Here is a 10,710-nt window from a genome sequence, read left to right as displayed (position 1 = left end):
CTGTCAAAACTCCTTTACACACATTCTATGCACTTGTTGCCAAGGGAGTTAATTTCTGAATTGTACAGCTACAGTAAGTATTGTATAAATGGAAGTTTTGCTTCCAGAGAAGAAATAACAGTAATTTGATTACCTGACACTTTACTGCTATCTTCAACCTTCGGTGGTAAGAGAGCTGGAGACAACGTTAATGTCCCAACATTGACCACTAATACAGAACCGTCATCTGAGGCTGAAGAAAAAGTATCTTTTAGTCACTGAAATAAAATTTGCAAGAGGCCTGGAGCATCTATCTTAAGAAATATCAGTTAATAGAAATAATTTTCTAACAGCAATAAAACTTCAAGTGTTCAAAAGTCACAATTTTTAAAAGTAAATCATATTTTTCCTAACTATACAAACCTAAGGTCCTTTACACAAGAAATTACCTTTGGTGAAGCTGGAAAACGGGGGCTAAACTCTTGAACAAGTTGCCTTTTAGCCCAGGTTTCAGATTGAGGGTTGGCATGAGGTGGGCCTAATGTGTAAAGGATCTCAGGTTTGTATAATTAGGAAAAACACAATTTACTTTTAAAAATTGGCATTGTTCCTAAAAGATATACAAACTATGGGTCCTTTACACTAGGAAGACTCAATGATTGGAGGGGGAAATCATTGCGAGTCCCTTTGAACTAACTGGAGTTCTGAATACCTAGGCTACTCCTGCTGGTGGAAAGAGTGAGGAGTACCCTGAATCTGACATATTGATAGTAGTATAAAGAAGTGCAAGATCAAATGTCAGACTTCTGGACCTTTTTGAATGAGTGAGGAATTGTAACTTATAAGAAAAAAGGCTAGGAAAAATCTTAATAGTCAGAGGCAATAAGGCAAAAGGTTTATCTTAATACCATTTTCTCCTTCCTTCCCTTGCTAGAGAAAGGAGAGGGATTGCTTCCATTATTCTACAAAGAAAATGGAACAGATGCTTGATGTGTAGACTTACCACATCAGACGCCAGTTCCAGTAAGTGTAGGTTCGACTCCTATTCTCGGTGCAAAGGAAGAGAAGTAGAGGAATGTGGAAGGAGGAGAAGAGGCCAGTCACTATCATAATGCTTCTCACTTCCAGAATCACACCTTGGCAAGATCCTACCTGTCCTGTTAAAGAAGCCAGGTACGAAAACACAACTTATGGAGCATCCACAACTTGTCCAAGGAAAAAAGGTTCCAAGGACTTGTGAACAATACTTGAAGGTAGAAATACATAAATATGGTCTGATGAGACCACATTTCTGTATCGAGACCAACAGATTCCTCTAAAATGTGAGGGATGGACTAGGCTGTTGGTTCCACAAGCTCTCGTGGGAAGTGTACAGGTGATGTTGTCGCCAGCTGCAGTGAACCTCCTCCCAATCATCTCACAAAACCAAGAGAAAGATGTGTCCTTATACACTTCTTCCTTGGCAAGTCAGTCCTAGTGAAAAGTACAGCATCATACAAACCGGACAGAGCAATGATTGATCTGAATCATCTATTACAAAGTCCAAGGTGTAGGGGATCATGAAGGACTCGAACCTGACAACAGGTGCTGAATGATTTGGAGTTCGCTACGACATCTGAGATGGAGTTGAGACATCGATACCCGCCTTTTGAAGGGTGACATTTAAGCAAATCATCTATCCTCTTTATCTATGGCAGAGAGAGATGAGATGTGGTCTCGACTTGAGAAACAATTCTCTGTCTGATGATTCTCACAAAGGCATGTGTGGAGCACAAGAAAGGAACTCTAAGTGAGAGTCAAATGTCCTCCAGAGACATGGGGACCTGGGATTCCTGTGATGGGAAGACAGAGAGAAGTTTCTCATCAGTAGTCAAATCTTGACTGAGGAAAAACACTACTACTTTCATGTGAAAGACTAGGTTGAATGTGGATCCATATCTTTCACAAAGGAATCAGAGAAGCGACTCTCGTGACTCTGATCAAAGAAAAAGTCCCATCAATGACACCAACCAGCAAAGGCAGTGCCAATCCCTAGAATAATAAAATGGACTGAAAGAGCTATCCAGCTTTTTCTGTTGCTGTTCAGCGAGAAAGCCTAAGCTTGCAAGGAAAGCAGGCTAGTCTTTTAGCCGTGAAGACATGGACTGTACTGTCTGAGCAACTGCTCTTGTGAATTCTCCTGCCCAAAAACTGGAATACTGACTCAATCGAGTCTCCTTTCAAAAAAGGTGCAACATGGCAACTCCATCAAAGCCTTTGGTTCCTAATTCAGATACCAAAGAATTCAAAGAGAGACAGAAGAAGTCATGGTCCCTTCATCAAGATTGAGTGGACAAATCAGTGCAATAACCTACCGTATTAGACAGCATATAAGACGCACAGGCATATAAGATGCACCCTCATTTCAGCAGGTCAGATTCAGCAAAAAAAGTTTTTAGTGTATTTAAGGATATATTGTTGAAAAGTCTAGCTGTACATTACACAAGCAGAAACATAGCTGTATAAAAGCAATTTGGCAGTACAGGCAACTAATAAGCATACACAAGACATCTCAATAGCAGGAAATAATAATAATAAAATAAAATTAATAATAATATGATGATGATGATGATGATGATGATAGTAGTATTAGCAATGATGATAATAACAACAATAAAAGCAATTTGGCAGTACAGGCAAACAATAAGGTCGTACAGCACTGGGTCATACATCTGGCAGTGCTGGCAATGATCATACAGTAGTTTTATTCCTTGCCAACAGATGGCATTACTGGTAAGTCAGAGCACTGATCAGCTGATGTTTATAAACGCAAGTCACAGCATTTCAGATTAGATTGCTATCATTTTTACGACTTCATTTTTAAACACTGGTAAAAATACAATAATAACAGCAATAAAATAAGGATGCATGGAGTTTAGGGTAGGTAAATGTACTGAGCGTAAGCTGGGTTAGTGAGCGTCAGAGAGAAGATTAGCCTAGGCCTACGGGAGGTCTCAAACTTCACCTACGATGTATAAGACGCGGGGCGATTTTTTGAGCCAAAATTTTCGAAAAAAAGTGCGTTCTATATGTCGTCAAATACGGTAATTAAAGGTCCTCTGTATCTCAGGGGTGTCCGTATCCTGGAGAAGACTGTTGAGTTCTTCCAGGGAGTGGTCCTCCCAATCTATTCTCTGTGCAGGAAAGAGAACCTCAGCAGTGACCAGAGATCCCTCCTTGACTACTTGTATGAACAGCCAAGTCGGTCCAAGAACTGAACCCAGAGTGTACCCTTTGTAGAAGTTAAAAAATAAGCATCATTGTCAACATCCCTCCTGTCCAGCTCATGCCTCCCGGTGAAAAACTCAGGAAATTGAGGGGATAGGTGAGAGGGATCAAGCACTCCTACCTGTCCTGGTGGTAATGGCAGCTTGGGTCTAGGAGAGCACTTATGCCTTGGCAAAGCTTTGTCTCAAGAGTTCAGAGGGGGGCTGGGTGGAGTCGAGCACTCGGGAGCTGGCTAGCATGAACATACGCTGTCCTCCCAACAAGCCCGTCTTCTTCGAGGCTGAAACCTCTCAAGAAGAGGACTGGACAGAGGACCTCCTCTCTGCATTTCCAGGTGCTCGGACTCTTAGGTCTGAAACACCGGGCTGGGAACCCATTCGAGCACTAGAAGCAGTGCTGTGACTGAGCTTGAATTAGCATCCGATCTCCCAAATCTTGCCTGAATCTTGTGCAGGACGATCAACGGGAGCGGTCTCCTTCCACAAATCCGAAGAAACTCAGGAAGAGGCAGGCACAGTACCAGTCTCAGAAGTGTACTTCTTAGAGCTGGTATCAGGAGCACAGACTGGGGCCAGTGCCTGCAGCTCCCAAAACACAAGGGGGGGAGGGCCAGCCTTCTTCTTCCTCAACTGGCAAGCCTCAGAAGAAGAAGGGGAGGAGGCAGCAGACGACAAAGTAAAAGATGAAGATGACAACTGACACCTTCTGACTCCTCTTCCTCGATTCTTCTTTTGACATTATCTCCAGGATGGTGGACAGGTCTCCCATTCAGGATGGAGCAGCAGGAACCACAGGAGCAGTTGGGGCAGCAGGAACACCAGCAACAGGAGCAACCAGGGCACATGGGGTAGGAGGCAGCACAAGAGTGGCCTGAGCAGCAGCAGCAACAGAAACAAACATCTGGGACTCTATAACATCTGAAAAAACTAAAACATTAAAAATGTCAAAAGAAATTTTCAGTATAACTCCTTCAAAAAAACACAGGAATAAAATTCTCCCTGAGAGAATAAATTTCTCTCTGAGGTAATGTGTGTCAAAGGGCTAAACACATAAGCAAGGTGAAAAACCAGTTTTAAACCAGTTTTCTAACAACAATAAAACCAGTCTGACGCATCGCCAGCTAATAAAAGTTGTAAGGTCCGCAAATACCGGTATGAATCTCTATACTATATTAGAATACTGAATGCATAAACTCAAGTTGTATTTACATATATGTACTATAACACTTCATGATCATATATATCAGCAATACAAAGAAAATATATACCAAGTCAAACAGCAGGCAGAGAGGAGAAAGAGTGAATGTCCTTCCTTGATGACGCCCAAAAGCAAAGTGAGTACATGTCGACTGGGCGGGCAAGACTTCCACCCGTAGACAGTATAGTTAACCAAGTAGTATTTTGTCACCTTGTTTAAAGTTAAATGGCCGTGCTCCAGCTCCTACTGAATTAATTCCTAATGTAAAGGACTGATGGTTTGTCTATCATGTAGGAACAAATTTGTTTTATATGGTGTGTGTATACTAGGCATATCAAAATTTTGAAGTCAACTTTACTCAGGCATTCAAAATGAAGTATTTATGATAAAATGATATTGTTATGTTACAATAAAGTTTCATACATACTTACCTGGCAGATATATACATAGCTAAGACTCCGTCGTCCCCGACAGAAATTCAAATTTCGCGCCACTCGCTACAGGTAGGTCAGGTGATCTACCGGCCTGCCCTGGGTGGCAGGACTAGGAACCATCCCCGTTTTCTATCATATTTTCTCTCTTCCACCTGTCTCCTGCGGGGAGGCTGGGTGGGCCTTTAATTGTATATATCTGCCAGGTAAGTATGTATGAAACTTTATTGTAACATAACAATATCATTTTCATACAATCAACTTACCTGTCAGATATATACATAGCTGATTGGCACCCTTCGGTGGAGGGTAAGAGACAGCTACTATATGGAATAGACAGGTAAACAACATATGTTGTAGGTATAAATAAAACCTTGGTTCCTACCTGATAGGTGGTTAGACTTGGTGGGTGTTTGCCCAGTAGTCTGCATCACCTCAAGAAACTTTAGCGAGATAGTGATCTATGGCCAAGAGTTCTTGTGGGTCTGCCGATGGGGTCTTACCCACTTACTCAGCAGAGCCTAAAAGGACTTTGTCAATGGGTGCTGATCCACTTATATGACAATACACCTTATGAAGGAGCACACAACCAATCCCGACCACCTGATCCTAACCATGTGTTAGAACTAAGGATTGTTACGAGTTATCCCCGAACTCGTCACAACAACCGTAACTCAAAAACCACTACGCACACATACATAATTTTTCAAAAAAAAATTTATACTCAACTAATTAGATATGACGAGAATTCTCTTATGAACAACATAGACGGCCGCCCGTGCGAGCCTGAATCCTCCATTGTTCGAAGAGATTCTCGACCATATCCAAACAGAAGAACAGTATATACATTTAAGGATTGGTGTCGGCTCCCGTACCCAGAATCGTATCTGCCGATACGATAGGACCTAGAGAAAAGCACTTCTCATACGTCACACGCACGTCTTTCAAGTAATGAGATGCAAATACTGAGTTGCATCTCCAATATGTCGTATCATAATGTTTTTAAGCGACATATTCTTATAAAACGAGAGAGACGTCGCAACCGCTCTTACTTCATGAGCTTTTACCCTGAGTAGTTGTAATTGTTCGTCAGGACAGACCTTATGAGCGTCCGTAATGACGTTTCTTACAAAGAACGCTAGAGCATTCTTGGACATCAGTCTTGTGGGGTCTTTTACCGCGCACCAAAGACCTTGTCTAGAGCCTCCCAACTGACGCTTCCTCTGAAGATAGAATTTCAGAGCTCTAACAGGGCATAGAGACCTCTCTGCTTCTCTGCCTACGAGACTAGACATTCCTTTGACTTCGAATGACCTAGGCCAGGGATTCGTGGGATTCTCGTTTTTCGCTAAAAACAGGGTCTTAAACGAGCAAATAGCCGAGTCTCCCTTGAATCCTACTTTATCCTGCAGAGCTTGTAACTCACTAATTCTTTTTGCCGTCGCTAACGATAAAAGAAATAGGCATTTTCTAGTTATGTCTCTAAATGATGCCAGATGCGGAGGCTCGAATCTATCCGAAGACAGATATTTGAGGACTACGTCCAAGTTCCAGTTCGGAGGTACTGGTTGCCTTAGACTTTTGAAGTCTCAAAAGATCTTATGAGATCGTGGAGATCTTTGTTATTTGCCAGATCTAAACCTCTGTTCCTGAATACAGCCGAGAGCATACTTCTGTATCCCTTTATTGTGGATACGGCTAGATGAGATTTTACTCTCAGGAATAGCAAGAAATCAGCAATTTCCGCTATAGAGGTAGAGGAGGAGGACAACTTCTTGGCTCTACACCACCTTCTAAAGACCTCCCACTTCGACTGGTATACTTTCGTAGTGGAGGTTCTGCGAGCTCTCGCGATCGCGCTTGCCACTTCGCGAGAAAAGCCTCTCGCTCTGACAAGTCTTTCGATAGTCGAAAGGCAGTCAGAGCGAGAGCGGGGAGGTTTTGATGGTACCTCTTGAAGTGGTGGTTGTTTGAGAAGATCCGTCCTTCCTGGTAGGGATCTTGGAAAGTCTACGATCCACTCTACCACCTCAGTTGAACCATTCCTGGGCCGGCCAAAAGGGGGCTATTAATGTCATCCTCGTCTCTTTTGACGCCACAAACTTTTTCAATACTAACCCCAGGATTTTGAATGGGGGAAAAGCGTAAACGTCTACTCGAGACCAGTTTAGCAGGAAGGCGTCTACCATAATCGCTCTTGGATCCTCCACGACCGAGCAAAACACTGGGAGCCTTTTTGAAATGTATGTTGCGAAGAGATCCACATGAGGAGTTCCCCACAGAGACCAGAGATCGAGACACACTTCCTCGTGCAGAGTCCATTCTGTATGAAGGACCTGGTTCCTCCTGCTGAGCCTGTCCGCCCTCACATTCCTTACTCCCTGTACGAACCTTGTCAGCAGGGAGATGTTCCTTTGAGACGTCCAAAGTAACAGGTCTCTCGTGAGTTCGTAAAGGAACGAGGAGTGTGTCCCTCCCTGTTTCCGAATGTAGGCAAGTGCGGTGGTGTTGTCCACGTTTACTTGCACTATCTTGTCTCTCACCAGAGGTTCTAGGCTCTTCAACGCCAGGTGTACGGCGAAGAGCTCTTTGCAGTTTATGTGCCAGGACACCTGTGCTGGTTCCCAGGTGCCTGACACTTCCTCCGAGCCTAATGTCGCTCCCCAACCCGTCTCCGAACGCGTCGGAGAACAACACTAGGTCTGGGTTCTGTGATCTTAGAGAGATCCCTTTGTTCTCTTCCAGAGGTAGCAACCACCACTGTAGGTGTGCCTTTACCTCCACTGGAATGGGAAAAACGTCCGACAGTTGTCCGTTTTTCCAGCTCCAAGACTTCTTGAGGAAGAATTGAAGTGGACGGATATGAAGTCTTCCGAGAGGGAAGAATTGTTCCAGCGAGGAAAGCGTCCCCAGAAGGCTCAACCATTCCCTCGCTGACGTTTGCTGCTTCTCTAAGAAGAGAGAGATTATCCTCAAACCTTTTGCGGTTCTCTCTTGCGAAGGAAAAACTCGAAAACCCCCGAGAATCCCCTCCGAATCCCCAGATAGACTAGGTCTTGTCTGGGGGTCAGCTGAGACTTCTCGAGGTTCACAAGCAATCCCAACGCCTTGGTCAAATCCAGAGTTAACTTTAGGTCCTCCAAACACTGTCTCTCCGATCTGGCCCTGATGAGCCAGTCGTCTAGGTACATAGAGACATTCACTCCTTTGAGATGAAGAAATCTCGCCACATTCCTCATCAGGCTTGTGAAGACCTGAGGAGCTGTGGACAGGCCGAAACACAAGGCTCTGAACTGAAAGATCCTTCCCCCCGTCATGAAACGGAGGTACTTCTTCGACGAAGGGTGGATCGGGACGTGAAAGTAGGCGTCCTGGAGATCTAGAGACACCATCCAATCTCCCTGTCGTAATGACGCTAGGACTGAAGCAGAAGTCTCCATGGAGAACTTCTCCTTCTGAACAAATTTGTTCAGAGAGCTGACGTCTAGTACTGGTCTCCAGCCTCCCGAGGCTTTCGCCACTAGAAAAAGGCGATTGTAAAACCCCGGGGAGTTTTGATCCAGTACTAGTTCTATTGCACTCTTGTCCCACATTTGTTCCACCATCGATCGAAGAGTATCCCTCAGCACAGGGTCCTTGTACTTGGCTGATAGTTCCCTTGGTATTGACGTTAGGGGAGGAGTATTCAGGAAAGGGATACGATATCCCTTCCTTATGATATTCAATGAAGACGCGTCTGCGTCTATCATTGTCCAGGCCTCCACGAATCCCAGGAGCCTGGCACCTACTGGTGCTTGGAGGAGAAATGTTTCATTTTCCCTTTTTAAAGGGACGAAAGGCGGACCTACCTCTCTTCTCTGGAGCCTTCCTTCTTGCGGGAGGTCTGGAGATCGGACCACCTCGAAAGGGCTGCGTAGAAGTGCTAGGTCCTTTCTTTTCAGATACTAAAGCAGGTTTCTTCTTCCTAGCTGACTGCGTCAGAAGATCCTGCGTCGCCTTCTCAGTTAAAGAGTGAGCCACGTCCTTCACTAACTGAGAAGGGAACAAATAGTCAGACAGAGGTGCATACAGTAGAGCTGCCCTTTGAGCATGCGAGACTGCCTTTGTTAAGAAGGCGCCATACACCGTCCTTTTCTTCAAAAGACCTGCTCCAAATAATGAAGAGACTTCCAGAGATCCATCCTGTACTGCTTTGTCGATGCAAGACAAAATGCACAACAGGGCTTCAGGTTCGATTCCCTGTGAATCGTGAGCTTTCTTGGACATCACCCCAAGGGACCAATCTAAGAAGTTGAAGACTTCCAATACATGGAAAAGTCCCTTGAGGAGATGATCCAGTTCTGAAATACTCCATGTAATACGAGCAGAATTAAGACTTGGACGCCTTGAAGCGTCAACTAACGTCGAAAAGTCTGCCTCTGTAGTAGAAGGGAGAGCGATACCCATATCCTCCCCCGTCTTGTACCATATGCCTCTTTTCCCAGCTAACCTTGCTGGAGGCATGCAAAATACTGTCCTGACTAAGTCTTTCTTCGACTTCATCCAGGAGTCTAAGGCGTGTAAAGCCCGCTTCATCGAGATGGTGGGCTTCATCTTCAGAAAAGACGAAGGCTTCTTCGCCTTCGCACTCGAAAAGAGCGAGCGCGGAGAAGGAGGAGCAGCCGGAGTCAACTCGTCTCCGTATTCCTCCAGAAGCAGGGTAGTCAACACCTTATAGTTGGATAAGCCCTCTCTTCCATGATCGTCATCATCCGAGTTTTGCTCGAACTCGTGATAATTCTGAGTTTCCGTTCTCCTTTCAGAACTTTCCTCTTCTGGAGGAGACAAACTCCTGATCGGAGAGGGGCTAAGGGAATGAAAGTCTTTCCTTTTTCCCGTTTTGATCGACTTGGAAGGCGTCACAACCTGCTGCTTCTCTTGCGCTTTAGAAGACGTCTTGTATGACGCTTCCCGCTCTCCGAGCGTCATGTATGACGTCTCTTGTTGACGTCTTGATGACGCTTCGCGTCTGGAAGACGCTTCGCTCTCAAAGGGCTTCCTACTCGGCGTCACAATCTTGGACGGAGCGTCACGTCTAAGATCCTCTTGAAATGACGCTTCACTTCTAAAAGACGTCTTTCGATTCTCTTGTCTTACAACACTCTCGTCAGCCCTCGTTCTTCGAGCAGGTGCGAGAGGACGAGACTTCTTAATTGGAAGTGTCACGTCCTTACGACGGGGCGCTAAAACTCCCAACAAGAGATGACAGTTTGTTGTCCTGAACCGCCATAACTATATTTCTTGACGCTTCTCCTACGTCTAGTGCATGACGCCTCTCGTCATCACTCGGGGAAGAAGCATGATGGGGTACTTCCTCATAAGCGTCAGGTGACGCTGACGCCACCTTCGCCTTCTTAATAGCAGACGGGGCGTCATCCGAGAAGCGCTCTGGGCTCGAATCAATGTCTTGCTTCATATGACGCTTCAGCGGTCTCGATAAGTTCGACTCCTTCCACCCTCGTTTAGGTGAGGGAGAGGGAGAGGACGAGAAACACTCGCGAAGGACGCTTTTTCTATAGCGCCCTTGAGCTGGCTGCCATGAAGCAGAGCTAGCTGAAGGGACGTCTGACCGTTGGGGATTCCCCACGACCTCCTTAAGGCTTTCGACTTTCCTTCTCCTCTGGGCATGGGAGCTTGGAAGAGGTCTAGGCCTGGGAGCGCCGCAGGGACGATCAAACGCCCCCTCCACAACACTGATAGGACTCACTTCACTAAAATGTTCACTATCACTAGCCTTACCTTTCGAGTCAGCCATCTTGGACTTCATGTCTCGAATAGTCGCTTTCAGATTGGCGAT

General features: G+C 45.2%; 1 protein-coding gene across 1 annotated transcript in view; it reads right to left on the bottom strand.

The window, feature by feature from the left end:
• LOC135221688 (uncharacterized) overlaps positions 1 to 10,710 on the bottom strand; it is a gene marked incomplete in the record, with an annotated part of 360,943 nt that overhangs the window by 119,335 nt on the left and 230,898 nt on the right. Inside the window, 1 exon segment of the mRNA XM_064259420.1 lies at positions 134 to 232. Within this exon segment, the coding sequence (XP_064115490.1) occupies positions 134 to 232 (99 nt within the window).

Source organism: Macrobrachium nipponense, chromosome 3 (genome assembly GCF_015104395.2).
Source record: "Macrobrachium nipponense isolate FS-2020 chromosome 3, ASM1510439v2, whole genome shotgun sequence".
Lineage (NCBI taxonomy): Eukaryota > Metazoa > Arthropoda > Malacostraca > Decapoda > Palaemonidae > Macrobrachium > Macrobrachium nipponense.
The sequence above is the reverse complement of the archived record's forward strand: the minus strand, read 5'-3'. Positions and strand labels throughout refer to the sequence as shown.